This window comes from Phaseolus vulgaris, chromosome 1 (assembly GCF_000499845.2).
Source record: "Phaseolus vulgaris cultivar G19833 chromosome 1, P. vulgaris v2.0, whole genome shotgun sequence".
Classification (NCBI taxonomy): domain Eukaryota; kingdom Viridiplantae; phylum Streptophyta; class Magnoliopsida; order Fabales; family Fabaceae; genus Phaseolus; species Phaseolus vulgaris.
Window position 1 is genome coordinate 43,551,869 of NC_023759.2, and position 21,384 is coordinate 43,573,252.

The 21,384-nt window shown below is 35.0% G+C and overlaps 2 protein-coding genes across 2 annotated transcripts; one reads left to right on the top strand and one right to left on the bottom strand.

Moving 5' to 3' along the window:
- Positions 1-4,194: 4,194 nt before the first annotated feature.
- Positions 4,195-12,228, bottom strand: LOC137814463 (uncharacterized). Its single transcript, XM_068617229.1, has 7 exons — positions 11,839-12,228; positions 10,739-10,835; positions 10,538-10,653; positions 8,473-8,514; positions 8,019-8,044; positions 7,686-7,821; positions 4,195-4,755 (listed from the first exon to the last, which is right to left on the bottom strand). The coding sequence occupies exons 1-7, from the start codon at positions 12,161-12,163 to the stop codon at positions 4,628-4,630; spliced, it is 870 nt and encodes a 289-aa protein (XP_068473330.1). The 5' UTR covers positions 12,164-12,228; the 3' UTR covers positions 4,195-4,627.
- Positions 12,229-13,796: 1,568 nt separating this feature from the next.
- Positions 13,797-19,396, top strand: LOC137814464 (serine/threonine-protein kinase PCRK1-like). Its single transcript, XM_068617230.1, has 5 exons — positions 13,797-14,191; positions 14,878-15,268; positions 16,175-16,435; positions 17,369-17,491; positions 18,398-19,396. Exons 2-5 carry the CDS (start codon positions 14,891-14,893, stop codon positions 18,911-18,913), a joined length of 1,278 nt encoding a protein of 425 aa, XP_068473331.1. The 5' UTR covers positions 13,797-14,191; positions 14,878-14,890; the 3' UTR covers positions 18,914-19,396.
- The last annotated feature ends 1,988 nt before the right edge of the window (positions 19,397-21,384 follow it).

Consider the following 21,384-nt stretch of genomic DNA (forward strand, 5'->3'; position numbering starts at 1 on the left):
CTTTGGGTAGGAAAGGATAAGATATGAATGAGGGATGGGATAAAGTTTCTTGGGTAAAGTGCAAAACCACTTATTTCCCTTGAATTTCAATACTTTATAATTTTTTTATTTTGCAATGTAAATTTAGTAAACTTTATTTAAAGTAATAATAAATTCTAGTATAATTATTGTTATGTATTTTAGTCTTATATCACAGATAAATAAACATGGGAAGCCACAAACATGATTTCAGAGAATGTGATACCCAAATTTTTGTTCATTTTTTTAGTGTATTTAGAACTACTCAGACACATTGACTGTAGAAAGTTTATGTATTTGTCGATTCTAGTTTTTTTTTTTCTAAACACGTATTGATGTGAATTTATTATTCTTATTTCGACTTGTTTCAGCTGCTACTTGTGTTGAATAATCTTGAATTTGTGTGCATAGCAGCTAAGGCTTTCATTTTTCAAGGAATAAGGAGGTACTATCCGTACAAAAGTGCTACTTATTCAGTCCTTTAAGAAGATGAGTTTGAGATGAGTTTTATTGTCCGTACTTAGCTCTTACGCATTTAAGAATGAGTTATCCTATGTTTTCTCATAACTGTTTCTATAGACAGAGAAGTTATATATAGGAGAAAATTTATATAAGATAAGTCATAAAATGAATATGTAATGAAAATAAATAAGTAAAAAAGTTATAGAAAATTGTTATCAGATTATTAGAATAAAATATCTCTTCTAAGTCATGGGCTATACACTGAAAGAGGGATGGAAGAAAACATGTACAGTTGCAGACAAAGAATTAGTCTCACAGTTCTTTACCCTGCTGGAATATCTGACCTTGGTATATGTGACATGTTTGACTTGATTCTAGTTTCGCATACAAAATTCATTGATTTCCAATGGTTTTTCAGCTTTTTATTGATCTTAATCTTATCATTGTAGCACATGAAGTTTTCTTGGAAGGAAGGTTAACAATTTTCAGCAAGAGAGATAATTTTGCAATAAGAAAGTATGCTATACAGATCAACTGAAAGTGTAACCAAAAATATAAAATGAACAAAATCAAAGAACCAAACAATTTGTATCAAGACTGATGATTTTGCCATTCTATTTTGGTTGATAGATGTTGAAGAAAAGGTGGGGTAGTTCTTAAAATTTTATCTTTTCATTCTATAGTTAGGAAATTATAAGGGAACTAGAAACACTATTTTTTGAGATCTTTTTTCTGGTCTGTTCTTCTTAGACAGATACTCAGAGACCACTAAGACTCAATGTTGTCATCATAGACAAAAGTGGGTCGTGCTTGGTTGTTTGAAAAGAATAGCATGTTTAATTTAAGACAACCTGCAACAGTTTTCCAGATATTAGAGGGACCATTGTGCCTTATGGAAAAGCCTTTTTGTGGATTTTGTGAAATTAATTTTGTAATGGAATACTATTTATTCATTATCATATTAGTCCTACCAACCGAGTTCAAATACAAGAAGATTAGTTCAACATGAACCTAAACCATTATTTCCATAAAAATTACCCTGTTAATTAACCAAATTTAACAAACATGTGAAAAAAAGGAAGAATCATGAACTGTCAAAAAGAAAGTAAAACTTCAATTTTTGGAAGATTTGATCGTATAACTAATGCAGCTTGATCTCTTGTTTTCACACAAATTGTGTTAAGAGGGTCTTTTTGTCGTGAGTTCTAGAGAGCAATTGCAAATTGAATTGGATCATATCTGTGTAACTATTGGTGTAACAGACTCTCCATTCACCCAAATCCAGTGGCTACTTGTGCAACATAACTACATTGATAAGATAAAGTCTTCAAGACTAAACGAGGTAGTTATTCAAATTGAGATATGATAAGACTCATGTTGCAAGTGATATTTTGTGTTTATAGAGTGAAAAGTGAATAAAGCACTAACACACTTGCAATCACTATCCATTTTGTGCACTGAAATGATTTGATTTGATTCGACTTACTTTGCTCCCATTCCACGTGCATTTTCTGTTCACATGAGCTGGTGCTACAGGCCACTTTATCACTTTGTTCCACTTCTTCCTAAGTGCCCCACCCACATCCCTCTATTAATTTCTATCCATGCTTCCTTTTAGGGAGCAATGCCTCTCTGTACACTTACTGTGGGGATTTTATCATCTCAGAATTGTGTGTGAAATTTAAAATTTAGTGTCGGTTGAGTATGTGGAAACCTTGGTTTTGAAAAATAATAGTTACTTGGGAGAAAAAAAGGTACATAGTCTTTAGCTGTCATTCCACATATAAGAGTTTTAAATAATGTTTTATTAGAGCTTGATTGTCAGAAATAAGGTTTTGCAGAATGTCCTAAAATGGAGACAGAAATATAGGCAACAGAAGATTGTATCTCATTTTGGACCTCAAATTACATAAGTAGATGTTCTGCATTATCAGCATTATCCATAAGCTAACATTGTTCATAAGAATGATATGCTTGTTCTCTTCTCACTATGATTGGATTCAAATTTGAAAATTATTTAAAAAAAATCAATACAGTTACAAGTTTTGATGTACAAATAAAAAAAGAAATTTATATTTGAACATCCTTATATATACAAGTTCAGAATAAAATGTATATGCAGCTCTTTATGTATTTTTGGTATAGTTTTCCATTAGAATCAGTTTTACCTTAGTATCCTATCTTATCTTTAGTGTAAATTTCCATATGATGATTATTAAAGTTAAATTTCAATTGTGATGAAAAAATAACAGTAAAAAACATGTAAGTTTTGTTGAATTTATTGGTAAATAAAGTGGTGGACAAGTGCCCTTCATCTTCCCAGGGCCCTCTCACCCAATCATTTATGAGTGATATGAAAATGTATATGGTACAACAAAGGGGTACTATTGTAAAAGGTGATGTGATGTGATGTGTATTACAGCGTTCCTTTGTTTTAAAGTTAAACAGAACTGGTGTTACTGATGTTAGATAGAATTGATTATAAGTTAGTAAATGTAATTGAGATGTGTGATAAAACTAATTTCATTATCTCTAGTGAGAAAACTTGGTTCTTCATGTGAAATAAACAGATCTTCATCTTACTCATTTTCATGCATAATTTAAGGGCATTTTCATGTACTCTAAAAGCATTTTACAAAATAAGAAAAAGAAAATTTATGCTTTTTACTGCAGAAATAAACAAAGAAAAACATAAAAATAAAAATCCATAGAAGCAGCCCGAAAGGATAAGCCATGAGCTGTCAAATAATTATTTTACTTCCACTGTTGCAAAAAAATGTTGATATATTTTAATTTCTGAAGCACGATGTTGTTTTTTCAGTCTCATGTTTTAAATAATCTTAAATTTTTTGTCCATTTTCCATTTTTATATACACTTTAGTTTATTACCTTTATTAGTTAAACTTCAAACCAAACATTTTTTAAGATACACTCAATCAAAAAATAGTTTCATTACTTAAAATGTAAAAGTACAAATCAAAGTTATAATTTTGTAAAATTGAAAGATTAAAAAAATAAAGAGACGAAAATCCGGGGTCAAAAGGTGTCAAATTTACTATTTAACCAAAAACAGAATAGATTTTGCTTCGTGTTTCATTCAAGATTGGCATCTACAAACTCACTTACTATTAAAAATATTCGTTAGCTAATTCAACAAAATAAGAAGCCTAAAAAATTATAAAACTTTAATTTAAAAAATACATTCAGGCCGAAATAGATGAGTTCGGAAGTATCTGATTCTACAATCTAAAGTAAAAAAAATTCTTAAAAAATTGTATTTCTGATTATAAAATTCAAAAAACATTTTCAAATTCAAAAAATACTTTTCAATCTAAAAATACTGTTAAACAAAATAAGAAGCCTAAAAAATTATAAAACTTTAAAGAAACATATTCTGAATTATAAAATTTAGAAAATATTTTTCTATCTAAAAATATCTTTTAAATTCTATAATTCATAATCTTTCTAGATTACCTGAAGTGAAAAAAATCAATAAAATAAAAAGTATTTTTAGTATTTTAAGAAGTATAGAAGTGAGGATAGAGGTGCAGGAAAAAACCGTTAAGATAGATGATCTTTCCTTGCATAAATTTCGAATTTTTTTATAAATAGATTTTCATATAAGATGTTAATTTAAATGAGGTGTCATATTCTCGTAAAGATATTTTTCAGAGTAATAACTTGCTAAAAAATTAGATAATATTTAAACAAACGTAGACACAAATATGATAATACCACTGCTTGACAAAACCTCACCTTAAGGAGGGTCGAAAATACATGTTATTTTTACATCGAAATTGAAGACAAGTATAATCAAAACATCAGCTTAAGCTTGTAAATATATTGTTAGTTGTTAAGAAATCAACGAATTACCTCCTTCATTCTCTCTTTCTTTTATTAAACATCATTTGACAGCTGGATAAACCAAAAAGGTGAGATTAAAAAAAACATCAGTCCGCGGTGAATTGAACTGAAGACCCCATTGGAAAAAACTATATTTTCCATTTAGAACATTGTGAAAACAGAGTTCCCAGTTCTCGCAATGGTTTTGAGAGTCATTCAAAATAGAATTTTTACTTGCCTTCATCAACCATTCAAAATAGAATTCCAGTTAATTGTTGAGAAGTCAGTAAAGCTCCATACCGCTCTACAACAAAAGATTGTCCTTTGATTCCTTGATCTCCAAGTTTCCAACTGGCTCACCATTCGGTGTCAACCCTCGAATCTTAACATCATAATAAACTTCTTCCACTTTTCTTAGGTCATACTTCATTCCTGCCAAGTCAAAGGTTGAAAGATATCATCCAAACAGATAGATGGCATGAGTCAACACAACTCCTCTATATGCAAACAGTGCACGTATTTTGGCGAAGGAGAGTAATCCATAGCTGATATATATATTTTTTAATTATTGCCGGTTTCGGGGTGAATCTGTTATGTTAATGCTCTTACTCATTGCACTTAGTAGACTAATCTTGCTTTAAGATGATAAATATTTGTGTGAATATGGATTTAAAATCCATTTCCATTTTAACTAGATCAAATTTAAATGGATCTTTTTTAAATAAAGTGAATTAAATCTAGATTCAATCCATTTTGTTAATTAGATTAAATCTATTTTGATATGGATAGAGAGTAACTTGGCTCGAATCGGGCCTAAGCCGACTCAACCTGAACGTGAACCAACTCGGTTCGACATCAGCTCGGACCCGGACGACTCAACATCAGCCCGAGCCCGGACGACTCAACATCGGCTCGGGCCCAGACGACTCGCCATCGACCTGGGCCCAAACGGCTCGACATCAGCATGGGCCCAGACGGCTCGACATCGGCCCGGGCACGCTCGACTCGAAATTAGCCAGCCCAATCGACTCGACATCGACCCGGGCCCGCTCCACTCGACATCAACTCCACATCAATTCGGGCTCGGACGACTCAACATCGATTTGGGCCCAGACAACTCGACATCGGCTCGGGCCCGCTCCACTTGACATCTACTCGAGCCCGCACGACTCGAAATCGACCCGAACGACTCAACATCAATTCGGGCCCGAACGACTCGACATCGGTCTGGGCCTGAACGACTCGACATCGGCTCGAGCTCGAGAGAATCAACATAGACCCAAGCCCACTCCACTCGCCATCGGCCTGAGCCTGAGAGACTTGACATCGGTTCGGGCCTGTTCGGCTCGACATCGACCAGGGCCCAATCAACTTGAAATCAACTCGGGCCCGCTCCACTCGACATCAACCCGGGCCCACTCGGCTTGACATTGGCCTGAGCCCGAGAGACTCGACATTGGCTTAGGCTCGGTCAGCTCGACATTGGTCCGGGCCCAATCAACTCTACATTGGCTTGGGAGACTCATCATTGACCCAGGCCAGTTCGACTTGACATCAGCCGGGGCTTGCTCAGCTCGACATTGGCATGAGCTCGTTAAGCTCGACATCGGCCCGGGCCCATGAGAGTCAACATTGGATCGTGCCCGCTCAACTCAACATTTAACCGGGCCCGGTCCACTTGACAACTCCCCGAGCCTGCACAACTCGACATCGGCCCGAACTCGAACGACACACATCGGTCCGAGCCCGAACAACTCGACATCGATCTGGGCCCAGACGACTCGACAATGGTCTGGGCCCGGACGACTCGACATAGACCCATGCCCACTCCACTTGCCATCAGCTCAGGGCCATTCGGCTTGAGATCAGCCCGAGATCAATCGACTCAACATCGGCCCAGGACCGAGAGACTCGATATCGATTCGGGCTCATTCGACTCGACATCGGCCAGAGCCCAATCGACTTGGGTCCGCTCCACTCGACATCGACCCAAGCCCGTTCGACTAGACATTGTCCTGAGCCCGGGAGACTCGACATTGGCCCAGGCCCAATCGATTCGACATTAGCTCGAGAGACTCAACATTGACCCAACCTGTTCTGCTCGACATCAGCCCGAGCTTGCTCAACTCGACATTGGCCTGAGCCCGTTCGGCTTGACATCGGCCCAGGAGAGTCGGCATTGGATTGAGCCCACTTGGCTCAACATTTGCCTGGGCCCGCTCCACTCGACATCGACCTGGGCCCGAGAGACTCAACATTGGCCTAGCCCGTTCGGCTTGACATCGGCCCGGGCTTATTCAACTCAACATTGGTCTGGCCCGTTCGGCTCAACATTTGTGCGGGCCCGCTACTCGACATCAGTTCGGGCTTGTTTGACTCAATATCGGCCCGGGCCAGCTCGGCTTGACATCGGCCCAGGCCAACTCGGCTCGACATCGACTCGGGAATGCTTAGCTTGATAACAACCTGAGCACGCTCGGCTCAAAATCAGCTCGGACTCGCTTGGCTCGACATCGGTTGGATTGTCTTGGCTTAATTTGGATCGGGCCAAGTCAAAATCCATTCCAAAATGCAATTTGGATAATCTAAAAATGTATCCAATCTATATCTAATCCATATCCAATTAAATGGATTGGATTTAAAATCCAAAAAATATGGATTTGGATTTAAAATAAATCCATTTAAATGGATTAAAACTAATATGGATATGAATAATTATGGATTGGATGTTGTAATTTGGATTTTTTGCACACCCTTAGACAGTACTAACATACCATCAAAATCGACATCGGCCTGGGCCCGGGAGACTCGACATTGGCTTGGCCCGTTCGGCTCGACATCGGATCGGGTTTGTTCGGCTTGACATTGGCCCGGGCTTGTTCAACTCGACATTGGCCTGGCCCGTTCGACTCGACATCAGTTCGGGCATCAGCCCAGGCCAGCTCGACTCGACATCGACTCGGGAATGCTCAGCTCGACAACGACCCGGGCACGCTCGGCTCGAAATCGGCTCGGACTCGCTTGGCTCGACATCGACTGGATTGTCTTGGCTTAACTTGGATCGGGCCAAGTCAAAATTCATTCCAAAATGCAATTTGGATAATCCAAAAATGTATCCAATCTATATCTAATCCATATCCAATTAAATGGATTGGATTTAAAATCCAAAAATATGGATTTGGATTTGAAATAAATCCATTTAAATGGATTAAAACTAATATGGATATGAATAATTATTGATTGGATTTTGTAATTTGGATTTTTTGCACACCCGTAGACAGTACTAACATACCATCAAACTTCTTTCGCAAAAAATAAAGAAAATAAAGAATGCACGGACAAGGTTATAAGTAATAACATACCATCAAACTTCTTTCGCAAAAAATCATTACGAAGATTAAGCATGCGAAATGCAGCATGGAGGTCTGTCAAGAACTTTAAGACCTTCCTTGGGCAATCGTAGTCCCCAGCTGTCACTTGATTCACCACATACCTTGGCTGCAATGTCAAATGAATTGTAAATTAGGGTGCAATTGTCATGATATTTTTTCCTTAAACATACAGAAGTTTGATAATCTGCTGTGTTTTTGTAGGTGCATATATACAAACATTTATCCACATCTCTAGTCTACAGTCCTCTTGGCAAAACATGGTTAAAGATGATACGTTACAGTTTAGAGGAAATGAGTTCTTACCAATTCATTAGACATAAAACAGACACCTGCATGGTAAAAAATGAATCAATACACATACAACAAAACTATGAAATCATAATCGGCAATGTAGTAGTATGTGATTGACAAAAACTAGACCTATGGCTCAAATCAAAAGATGGAGTTGGAAGATTTTGGTTGACTTATTTAATGAGGAAAACAAAATTAAGAATCATCTGTAGATTCTGTACTAATGAAATGAGTAATGACTAAATATAACACTAACATACACATTTGGTTATTGAGCTCCTTGTCCCAGAAATCCAACTTATTCTAACTGCCATACCCATGTTCTACAAAATTATAACCATATTTAAATTGACCACCGCTCCCTGAAGGAAGCTAGCCCAAGAAAACGAGCAATGGGAACATATTCATCTCCAGAAACGATTATTACACAATTAATGCTAGCCAAGTACATATTTAGAAGACTCACCTGTTAAGTAGTCTTCAACATCTAGACCAAAGTCTGAACTCACTGCAAAACAACAATTAGCGTACAGAATTTATAAATCTCAGTGACTAGGAATGGGTGGTAAGTAGTTGACATCATGGCAAAGAAACAGGGAGGAAAAAACAACACAATTTGCATTTACTTATTCTGAGTGACAAAGGACATGTACGGTATGGTGCATATAGAAGATAAATATATAAATTGCCGTAACCTGTCAACCATACAAGATTACTACAATCCTAAGTTAAATGCCTCTTTATAACTTAAAATAGCATTGCAAAAGGTTGGAAAATTTAACTGTTCAAAAGATGCTTAGCTCTCTGATTTAGATGTTAAAACACCGTGTTAAGGGAAAATTTACACAAGGCAAGACCCTTAAATGTAAAGCAAAGAATTCAATGGTATTTGAGGATATACAACCTTTGACTGAAGGCAAGCATTTGGTACTTCTAACATATGTAGGGCAGACTTTAAATTTTAATGTACGGAGTTGATAGACCCCAAATTGGAAAATCAGTAGTATTATGAAGTGGACTTTAAGCCTAACTCAACCCCATAAAACCGGCTCATAGGGTTGAGGTTTGCACCCACTTATATACAACGAAAGGCTCTAATCTCTAGTCGATGTGGGATCTCCAACACACCCCCCTCACGTCGAGAGTGATAGATAGAAGCTCAAATACTCGCTAGGATAGGCTCGAAATGGCTCTGATACCATATTACGAAAGAGTGGACTTAGGCAAAAGGAGATGAAGCACGTTGTGAGACACTACGAGGAAAAGAACTACGAATGTGTTTCCCTAACTGACACGACTCACACGATAAAGTAGACACATTAGACAAACATGGAACAAGCTGTTGCATCTTGGCAAGACTAGGATGACCCAACCGAGCATGAATGAGAGATGGAGAATCCATAATTGCGCCAACATGTGCAGAGATCTGTAGTTGATAAAGTCCATGAGACTCACATCCGGTGCCAATCATCCGTCCCGAACTCCGGTCCTGTAAAGTAACAGAATCTTTGGTAAAAGAAATAACACAGTCAAGGGAACGAGTGAGACGACTAATGGATAATAAGTTATATGGTATCAGAGCCATTTCGAGCCTATCCTAACGAGTGTTTGTTGGGCTTATCAGGCCACCCGCTATCGGGCCGCTATCGAACCACCCATAATATATAGTCCCACGCACGAGTTGGCAGTCTCGGCGTGAGGGGGGTGTGTTGGATGTGTTGGAGATCCCACATCGTCTAGAGATTAGAGCCTTTGATTGTATATAAGTGGGTGCAAACCTCAACCCTATGAGCCGGTTTTATGGGGTTGAGTTAGGCTTAAAGTCCACTTTGTAATAAGTAGTTTAGAATTCTATAACTGTTAAGTTCCTGCATAAATAATAAATTGTGTGGAAGAACCTAGTATCTTACCATTCTCCACCAAAGTAAAGTGCACCCTTCATTTAGATTTAGATTATATCGATGCAAAATGCTAGAAAAGTAGGTGGTAGCAATTGGCAAATTCTGCAGGACATTTGATATACCAAAAATAACAATCCATTCAGTTGGACATTGTTACGTGAAATAACCATGGCTATTTCTTCTATAAAGCAACATGTCTTCATGCATGATATGGTGTTCTTCAGAACAATATGTGAAAGCTGTACAGCTAATGCCTATTATTGTCATTGGCCAGCTAACCAAACGTTTCCATCTGCCACCTATTCTGCCGGTTTTTAGGAGGTTCCTTTTATTTTCCCTTCACCCTGTGAAGATATAAGGTTAGGATTACAATATGGTACATGCCGTGTCCTTCAATATTTTGAAGAGCGATGAAATTCCACCAACATTGCATGCCGAAGCTTATTTTTACAAGAGACACCAGTTTGAATCCCCAATCCCCTGGTGCTTAGAAACTTAGGACTTCATAGTGTATTCAATTAGTAAATAGTTATTAATATTCGTAATGACATCAACATGCGTGCATACACACCTAAGGAAAAAAAATTGATTGATATGCCAATAAGTAACTAGAGAGTATTGAAAGCATACACCCAAGTTTTTCCTCAGCCTCTTTGTGGTCGAGAAGGCTTCCTGTTTCTAGCCAGTGCATAAACGTAAGCATTGAAACTACAGTCTGTGTTTCACTCCTCCAATCACCATGATACCTACATTACCAAAAAAAAAGTTAAAAACACAAAAAGAAAACTAAAACAAAAACAAAAGATGAACACTTCCTCCGAATTTAATCACCTATGGTATTGCCCAGGGCTTTCTCCAAGAACATCAGCAAGTTTCTTATACTGCTCCTTTAACACATTGACCTGAGACCTGGCCTTCTCTAAAAGCCCTATTCAAACCCATAAAAACAAATACCCATGAGATAATGACAGAACGCATTGTCTTGCTACAATAAACTAAACCATAAATTTTACTATAATATTTTTTACCTTGTTTTTTGTTGGTCATTAATATACAGTTTGTTAGTCTAATAGTTTTGGAACAGCTTTTTCCCCTTTTCCCTTTCTTTATTTGTTTTATATACCCTCTCTGTAAAAGGGATGACACACTACTTTGCAATAAATTTTCTCTATTCTTTCAATATTAAGATGCTATTAGACGTAATCTTTCTTTCTTGATCCAGCCTTCTTCTTGATCATGGCAACCCCAAATTATACTGATTTCAACATCAATCCCTAAAACCCTTTCTTTCTTCATTCAAACGAAAACGCAACCCTCGTTCTGATTTCTCCTCCCTTAGATGGCAACAACTACCATGCTTGTGCTCAGGCTATGAAACTTGCTCTCAAATCCAAGAACAAGTTAAAATTTGTTCATGAAAGCCAACCAGAACCTCTACAGACTGATCCTCTTCATGAACCATTGGATCAATGTAAACTAAGATTCTTTCTCTTTTTTGTTGGTTATTATGCAGTTTGTTAGTCTATTAGTTTTGTAACAGCTTTTTCCCCTTTTCCCTTTTTTTATTTGCTTTGTATACCTTCAATATAAAAGGGATGACAAACTACTTTGATTCTCAATTCACAATAAATTTTCTCTATTCTTTCAATATTAAGAATAAACAAAACACACTTTAACACTCAAAATTCATCTCAGACATGCAATGGATAACAAAATAGTCTGATTATATGAAACCAGAAGATTCTGAATACATGTTTAAGTTTTGCCAATTTCTATTTAGCACTCAAGCCATAGAAACCAAACCCATTTGCACAAAACAAGTGCATGACAGAGAAACCCATTATCGGCCCAAAAGAGCCAAAAGAAGAGATAGGGATATTAGTATAGTTAGAGTTAAGGAAAGAAAAGGAGCATAGAGTGTTCGGTGGTACCGGGAGTGGGGCCAGACTGGTGAACGAGAAGAAGAGTGGCATAGATGAGCCTAGTGGAGGACTCAATCTCCGAAACAACGCTTCGAATTCGGTCGCGTAGCGTTCCAGATTGTTCGAGCTGAACCCTAAACGCGTCGAACTGCTTCTCTAGCGACGACGGAGGCACCGCCATTGAGGAGGAGAAGCACGAAACGGGGGGTGAAAGGTAAAACGTTTCGGGTCTCCGAAACGGGGATAGGAGAAGGAGAGGGTTAGGGTTTAAGGAACGAGAAAAGACGTAGCGGTAGGGAGACACGTTTCGATATGCTGGTTTCATATATTGCATGGTATAATGTTAAGGTTTTCGTTTTTCTTTTTCTTGTGGAGCAGGCGCAGTGGCCTTGTGCTGTAGGTAGGTAGCAAGAAGTATGTTCATTTATTATCTGCATTTTTTATTTTCAGTTGTAACTTTCAATTGCACTCAAAATTGTTTTTTACAAGATATTTTAACTACAAAAATGAACATGTCCTAAGTGACAAATGTTACACTTTTTTTTATCAAAGTTGTCATAATCACATGAAGGTGTTGATTCTAAGGTTCAAGAGTTTAACAAATATTCAATTAAATATCAAATTAGTTTACCCTATTTTAACTTTAAGAAGGAACAAAAATATATCACATATCCAATTTACAAATTTCAAACCCGAGATTTCAAATCTTTAATGAGAGGTTATTAAGATAGGTTGTTATCATTGACTAGCTTATCTAGTCTCTTTATCTTGTTTTCTTCTTTTGTTATTATTTTTCTAGATTATTCTTTTAATTTCATGATTAAAATGATAACTCTCTTACAAAATAAAATAAAAAATCATAAATAAAACAAGTTAAACACAAAATAAATTATTTAATTTTTTTAAATAAAACATAATTAAGATTAAAAGAACAAAAGATTTAAAATAATAATATTTCAATAAAACTAATTTGATATTTAATTAAATAATATTTCTAAAATTTATATCCAATTAACATAGATAGTAGGTATTCATTACTTGTATTTAAAAAGTTTGTCTTATTACTCACTTAATACCTGTTCAAAAAAATACTCGTGAGTTTTCTTTACTAACTAGTATTAATTGTTATTTTTATTTTTTTGTAAATTTAAAATTAAATATTTTAAAATAAATCTTTAAAATATAAAATAAAATAAAAATTTGATCTTAAAAATACAATCCAAACAAAATATTAATATAAATAAGTTGTACAGTAAAACATAAATTTTAACAAAAGTATAAATATATAAAATTAAAGTTTAAATAATTATTTAATTACTAATAATTAAGTGGATGACTCTGTCAACAGTGCAGTCAAATACTAAAGACTCTAACATGAAAGGAAGAAGCGTGGAAGGTTAACCGTGACATGAATATGGCAATGGAATGAGATGTGCATTTGTTTCTTTATTACTATCTCTTGACTTTTCATCTATAATCCTTTTTATTATATTCTACCTTTTTAGTCAACTACGGAAAACACCAGCCTCTGTTTCTTCCATGTTTACTATTTTTTTTCTTATCTGGTTTTAGATAAATTATCTCACTTTTCCTCCAAATTTTGCCTATATTCATTTCTGCATCCACTGTTCATTCGATGAGTATAAAAGAATTATATGGACCGGAATATTTATGAATTATCTGAAGTTGATGTGATTTCCACACTTTATTTAATGCATTCTACTTATACTTTTATAAATAGTGTTAGAAAATTATGTTAAATAATTTAACTTAAACTTTTGTTATATTCCAAATACACGTATCAAGGTGTGACAACAGGGACTTTTGAGTTTGATGATGACGACACAAGCATCTTGTTCAGTCTCTTACGGCACTACTATGAGTATCATAAAAGAGTGTTACAGTAGCCTCTGTTTTATTTTACTTTACACCATTATTTTTAAGAATTTTTTTCAGTGTAAATTTTTATAATTTTAAAGCTCATAATTTTAAGATTTAGTATCTTAAATTTAAGAGTCTCTTGTTAAAGACACGAACATCTACAGTAGGAATACTTGTTCTTATGGTCAAATCCAAAACAGCACCCTTTTCACACTCCTTTTTTTCATCTCAATGAAGCTTTGAATGTTTATTACGACTTTATTAGGCTACACTTTGTTTGGTAAACTAAGGTGACCGAGCCATCAGCTGCTGCCGTGTGGAAAACTTCTCTTTTACTCCTTCTTTCTATCTTCAGTCTCAGAAGTCCCCACTTTTGGAGGCAAATGAAATGGTGCTGGTCCTCTTCAGAATCTTGACCCAAAAGGGACTGCCAACATCTCACTTCTGTTAGATCAAAACTTTCCTTTTGCATCAACCAGAGGTGAGTTTCACGCCCAAAATCTCTCCTTTTCTCGTTCTTCCTTTTGTATAAGTAAAGGGTGCATGCAACTTATTCCATATCTTTTAATACGGTTCAAACGATACTGGGCTTCAAAACTTTCAGATTGTAATATGGATGACCAATTTGGATACTTTCTACTCTTAATCTTATTTCCCAAAAACAAAATTTTGTTTCTATTGCCAATTTTTAACCTTTTGTAGTTTTAAAAATGGACTTATTTGGTACGGATTGATGGTTTCTGTTAGTATTTCTGAAAGTATGGAGATTTATATGCCCCAAAGACAAAAAATTGAATTCTTTTGTATTTCCCGAAAGCAAAACTTAGTTTCTTTTGAAATGGATGGGCAAATTGGTTCTCTGAATCCGTCTGACTCGTTTAACTTTTGTTCGGGGTAAAAGAAATATGGAACATTGATTGAAAACATTTATATTTGGGTTATATGAAATTGGAGATGTTGATGACAGGGGGGATTATGCTGACAATGGTGCTTTGGAAGGTGTTTGATGATATGGTTATTTGATGGAAGTGGGTTTTTTTTTTTTTTTTCTGAATTCAATTTGAGGATTTTTCATCACATATATGTCTTTACTTTAGATGTGGTGTTGCTTCTAAATGAATATCAAAATCTCAACATTACTTTTCTCTTCTGAAAATGAAATTGCAGTCAGTCAGCAGCCATGAAGTGTTTTACATTCTCCTATGGAGAGAAGAAAGATGAGCCCAAAGGCTTTAGGTCAACATCGGGCCCGTCAGAGAATTCCACGTGTGCTGATATTAGAAGATCTGGTTCCGAGTTAAATTCTCTAGAAGCTTCAGACAGTGGCAGCACAGAATCCCTCAGGAGGAATGCAATGCCCAGTTTGTCCCAGAGGCCCAGCAACCTCAGAGTTTTTACTGTTTCTGAACTGAAATCAGCCACAAGGAATTTCAGTCGCTCTGTTAAGATTGGAGAGGGCGGATTTGGGTGTGTCTACCTGGGATTGATTAAAAGTGTGGAGGTCCCCTCTGGAAAAAGTGAAGTTGCAATTAAACAGCTTAGTAAAAGGGGAATGCAGGTAAGAGTTTGGCTTCTGTTTTTATCTCAGGTCCTCTCCAATGTAAGGGCCATCTATGATGTCTCATTTATTTTTATGTGGGTTCCTATCATTTTTAAATCTTCTTGCAATTTTGCCTCTATGCAGAAGACCCATGATTTATTTTTCCAAAACTTAAAACCCATTTTTTTATTCTTATGATCCATAGTCTTGAATTTCATGTCACATCAATGTACTCCATTGTGGTGTCTTATAAAACTCATGTCTTAAGCCTATGATCCTTGCATTGGAGATGCCCTTAGTAAAGGCATTGTCATGCACTAGTCTGTATGCTCTATGCTTTCTAATATCACAAGGAAAGATATAATGTATATATTACAAGGAGTAGCAAACTAGATGGATTAGATAAATTTTATTTTGGATTATAATGGGTCGGATATAAAATTTCATCAATCCATTTTGATCCATTTTTATAATGGAAGGATTAGATAGATATATTTAGGATGGATAAGATGGATGATAACTGGATTGTTTTGTAACCCCTAGTATATTATGAAACCTGAATGATTAGTAATTGTCAAGTTAGTTGCTTCATGTTGACTTGGTCTGAGGTTTGAATAATGTTACTGTATGTTTCCATGGCATACTTTAAATTTTCTTGGGTGAAAACCTTCAAATTCTTACAGTTTGTTACCCCTAGTTGAGGCTGGAAGATATCTGTTATCAAGTAAATGGATGTTTGATTTTTGCATTGCATACATCCGATGCACAAATTTAATGTTAACTATTGAAGCCATGAAGAGTGGCTTCTCTGTTGGATGTGAATTTGATGTGGGTTCCCAAACACACTGAGATGCTCTGGTTGCTACTGAAGATATGAATTGTTTCCTCCGTTTTAATATTTGGTACTCTACTTTTGGCTTGTAGGGGCACAGGGAATGGGTGACAGAAGTGAATGTCCTGGGCGTTGTTGAGCATCCGAATCTTGTGAAACTAGTGGGTTATTGTGCAGAAGATGATGAAAGAGGAATCCAGCGGCTTCTGATTTATGAATACATGCCAAACAGAAGTGTGGAACACCATTTATCCCACCGATCAGAGGCTCCTCTTTCATGGAGTAGGAGATTGAAAATAGCTCGAGATGCAGCTCGTGGATTAACATACCTGCATGAAGAAATGGATTTTCAGGTATTGGTTTGTGGCACAAGTTTCATAAATTCCTATTCAATTTAATAAGCCTTTTCTACAAATCTTTCGCTGCACATTTATATAACCCAGATGGCAGCATCCCGAAAGAAAAAAGGTGAATTATTCTCCTCACCGAAAATATGCTAACATTATACTTTCCTCTCAGAGTCTCTCTTATGAAGCATGCTGTCATTAATTTTACACAGATTTTAGGACTTTAAATGATGTTTTTTAAACACCCTTGTTAATGTCTTGGAACTTAAAACCTTTATTTCGTCTTCTAGCATTCTTGAGTCTACCTACTAAGCTAAGAGACTGTTTGATATCAGATACATTTTTTCATATGTGATAATCATGAATCCTAGGAATTATAATACTCATGAATGACTAAATTCTATTTGGTTATTAAAAAATATAGAAAGAAATATTCATACAAGGTTTCTAGAAATTTACTAAAATCTTTAATTTATTACCATGTTAAATGATTTAACAAGGCTAACATGGTGTTTTTCTCATTAAAAGTTGTATTTAATTCAGAAAAGTTAGATTCCCACCTTCTTTCATAAGAATGTTTTTGTGAGGATGTTATTTTTTTAAAAGGTAAACCAAACATGGAAAATATAGTTTCCCAATTTCAGAATTCTGGGAAACTAAAATTTTTCTTTCTACCAGACGTCCCCTAAGGTTCACAAAGATAGGCAAACTAGTTGTAAGAGGTTTGTTCATGTTAAAATAGACTAGAGCATAAGATATATTAATCTCTTGGGGAAGGCAGTGTAATTTAAGCATATCTTATGAGAGAGAAGTGTAATTTAGCTAAAAAAGAAGAGGAGTTAATTTGAATCCTTTGATCAATGTCATGTTTAATTTATTTACCATTCATATCTCGGTGCAGTTAATTAATGCTATGCTATCTGTGTACGCATAATGTAGATAATTTTCAGAGATTTCAAATCTTCAAATATCCTTTTGGATGAACAATGGAATGCAAAGCTGTCAGACTTTGGGTTGGCAAGGCTGGGACCATCAGATGGACTGACTCATGTCTCAACCGCGGTATGGCTGTGTATCATTATTAATCTATGATTTTGTAAATAGATTTTTGCTAACATATATGAAGACTGGTATTACCATTAATCTCTTTTACTGATTATTTACCTGAGAAAGTTGAGAAATTCAACTTTAGACTAGAGGGAAATCTCTAGTCGTCTGTAGATCTAATGGGGCTGAATAAAGATTGTGTCAAATGTGAAGTATAATAGAATGAATCTTGATTCAGTTCTGATAATCTTAAGAAATTTTCTTGGTGTCTTCTGATAACCATCTATAGAAGCTAATGTGTGTAAAAAATTGAGTTCATTTCTTGACTATTCTTATAAAGTGATTTAGACCTAACTCAACCCTACATAATCAGTCTGTGAGGTGAAAATTAGCTCCACATATATACCATATTTTGATATGAAATTTAGGTTTTTCCCAATACACTTCCTCATGTCAGATACTGTTGGACTTCATATGTATATAACATGGCAAGTAATCCTTTCGGATAGACTCTAATATAACAGATAAAGAAAGGAGAAGCTTTATTAACCCTACCTTATTAAGGTGAACAAAAGCTATTTATATCTGTACAAGAAAGCTACTAACTATAATTGATAGATTACAGTTAACTAACAATAGCACATAGTCAAGAAGCCAACTACTGACTATTTTGCAACTAAATAAAACAGAAAACAAAAATGATAATAGAGAATAATGGATACTCTAACAACCATAATATAATACTCAATCTAAGTTCAGCTTTCATTTTATCACTGTTATTTCAACATGGGCATGTAGATGGTTTAGTCACCCCTTTTGTTGTTCAAGTGTGTAGCATATTGCTCAACAGCACCCAACCATAAAAAACTGGAATCCAATGACTCCATTACTTGTGTTCATATGGCTGTCTATGCTTGTCAGGTTGTGGGAACAATGGGATATGCATCTCCGGAATATATTCAAACTGGACGTCTAACATCAAAGAATGATGTGTGGAGCTACGGTGTCTTCCTTTATGAACTTATCACCGGTAGGCGCCCTTTAGATCGAAATCGCCCCAGGGGTGAGCAGAAGCTCTTGGAATGGATAAGACCATACTTATCAGATGGGAAGAAATTTCAACTAATATTAGACCCAAGACTTGATAAGAAACAAATATTCAAATCAGCCCATAGACTTTCTATGATAGCAAACCGATGCTTGGTAAAAAATCCAAAGAATCGCCCAAAGATGAGTGAGGTATTGGAAATGGTGAATGGGATGGTAGAATATTCTTCATCCCGTTCTAGTCCACCATTGCCCTTGAGGAGTGTGGCAAGAGTGGAAACTTCCCAGGAGACTGAAACAAATAACAAGAAACGGACCATGGATCAGAAGCCTGGAGAAAGTAATTGGTTTGTTAGGATGTGGAGACCAAAGCTTCTAAGAACATGTTGATTATTGTAATTCAAAGCCATGAAGCCTGAGCAAAATTTCTTCATGATTTCTCCAGCCATGCTGTCACAAACAACGTGTGCAACTTCTCTCTAATAGGATGTGTATAAATCTGCCATCACATACTACTTACCAAGTACCATAGTGTTTCTTTCTTTGTCAAGTTACTGAGGAAGTTTTCTGCGATGATCTATGAATTTAAGGAGAGACGGCAGGTTTCTGAGGATGTAAAATAGTTTAGCTATAGTTTTAAATTATTCTTTAGCGCATCTTGTAATTTTACTGTAGAGGTCCCTGGAAGTTCTGCATGGTCTGCATCAAATGCACAAAATGCATGAATGATTCTTGCTTAAAGATCAAAAGCCAGGAAATTAATTCCTACTTGGAAATCACCTTATCCTCGAGTTTCTTTGGTTGAACTGATATGAGATATGTTGTGTGCTCTTAAAAAATGCACGAATGAATATTACTTGAGTTTATTTTGTATATGGTGATTTGTCTGTAAGTTTTTCATATTATTATCAAATCATCATGTAATAATGTCTCAGCCAAGGGTAGCGTGGCTTAAAACTAGAGTCCATAGCAACATCCAGCCATTAGTAACTGGGGGAATCCACAAACATTTGGCTTATCTGTGAAAAGAAATTCATATGTTTTTTGTTTATGTATTATAACACAAAATTCGTTTTTGGTTCAAATTTTAGATCATGAAGATGTTTGTAGTATGAAGATGATTGAAATTAGTCATTTTGTATGTGGAATTGATTCAATTTGAAGTTTCACTTCATCAATCCATTAGAAGTAGTTATTGTGAACATCATTTTACTATCAAAACAACAATGAATTTTTAAAAAAACTATCAATCTTTGAAAAAAGCTAATAATAATCTTGCATGCAAATGATCAATTTCAATCATTTTCATATTACTATTAATTCACTGTTAGAATATATTTTTATGTGAGAAATGATTTTAAAAATAACTTCTATATTACCTATAATCCAAAATCTTAAATAATTAAGTTTGTAGATTTTTATTCTTATATTTTTCTGTATATGGTTGATCTCCATTTAATACTAAACTTTGAACTTCATACTTAATTCCTCAGTCGAGACTCGATAAAGAAGAAGTGATTAAACTAATGGGCGTGGATTCTTGGCATGATTGGTGAAGAAGGCATGCATATTTTAGAATGCGATGTTGTGACAAAATGTGAGATGTGTATAAATCTGCCATGTGCGAGCATATGCAACTTGTGAATTATAAAAGGTGTTGCTTATGTCTTGTCAAGGCAATTGAGGAAATTGATTATGAATCTCATGAGAGACTATAGGTTTCCATGGAAGACAGTGTAGGCACATTGCTGCTTCTATCTGTTCTACTTTTTACAGAAATCATAATTGTTGGAAAGTAACCACTCTAGAGAAAATGGTTGTAAACTCTAGCTACACTTTTAAACAAATCTTTATCGAGATATTGTGCTTCTACTAATTCCATGGGAGTTCTCTACAACTTTTGCAGGGTCCTACATGCATAAAATGCATGGATGCTTCTTCCACATAGTTTAGATCTGTTGAAGATACCATGTGAATGATTAATATGAGTAATTAAAACTCACAAAAAATCAAATTTTATTTTAAGGCTCTCAACAAAATATACATACATCCATAACAAATGAAATTGAGGCAATTTAAATAAAAAATTATTTATAAAATCATTAATATTAAATATCTCACATCAGATTGTAATATTTTATAATATATATTTCTAATTATACATAGCAAGAGTAAAAGATAATTTATATTTTTTTTCATTCGATTATTGTTTTAAGAATAAAACTCTGATGAAATTTCGAACTTCAAACTAGAATAATAAAGAAAAAAAATTATTTAATCCAAATGGAACTTTAAAGCAAAGATAAAAACAACTGAACTTAAATACAAATGTAAAAAGCTATTTAATAAATTTTAATTTTTTAATTTCATTTTATTTGAAACATAATGATCAAATTTGATTAAACCCAAATGTAATTGGGTTGGATTCAAACATATAATTTGCAGTCGTCATTGCATATGTGATTCTTTCGTGGATGTGTTTTAAGAAGTGTCTCTTATAAGTTATAAGTTTCAATACCAATCCAATACTTTGAATTAAATTCAACACCAAATTTGAAGTTAAAATTTTAAGATGCATGCACTGACTTTTGATATGTTTCAAAAATAAAAGCAACAAGAAAGAAAAAGAGGAGATTGAGAAGGACATGAGTAGAACAAATATTTTTAACTAAGATTTGTTTACTTATTAAGAATAACTTATGATCAAATTATATTTATGTGATAGAACTCTAAGTATTTTACTTTAATTTAACATTCTAAATTATAAACCCTAAATTCTAATTTTTAAACTCTAAATATTCTAAGTTAGATATATTTTTTTTTTTATCAGCATTCTAAGTTAGATCTTAACATTTAGTATT

Bases quoted from the DNA above. Each gene is read 5' to 3' on its own strand.
- LOC137814464 (XM_068617230.1), top strand. From the start codon at position 14,891: ATGAAGTGTTTTACATTCTCCTATGGAGAGAAGAAAGATGAGCCCAAA. The intron at 16,436-17,368 runs GTATTGGTTTGT...CGCATAATGTAG, and splicing joins ATGAAGAAATGGATTTTCAG to ATAATTTTCAGAGATTTCAA. The intron at 17,492-18,397 runs GTATGGCTGTGT...TATGCTTGTCAG, and splicing joins TGACTCATGTCTCAACCGCG to GTTGTGGGAACAATGGGATA.
- LOC137814463 (XM_068617229.1), bottom strand. From the start codon at position 12,163: ATGCAATATATGAAACCAGCATATCGAAACGTGTCTCCCTACCGCTAC. The intron at 10,654-10,738 runs GTGATTAAATTC...TTGGTAATGTAG, and splicing joins AGCCCTGGGCAATACCATAG to GTATCATGGTGATTGGAGGA. The intron at 8,515-10,537 runs GTATGCTTTCAA...GTTGTTTTGCAG, and splicing joins GGCTGAGGAAAAACTTGGGT to TGAGTTCAGACTTTGGTCTA.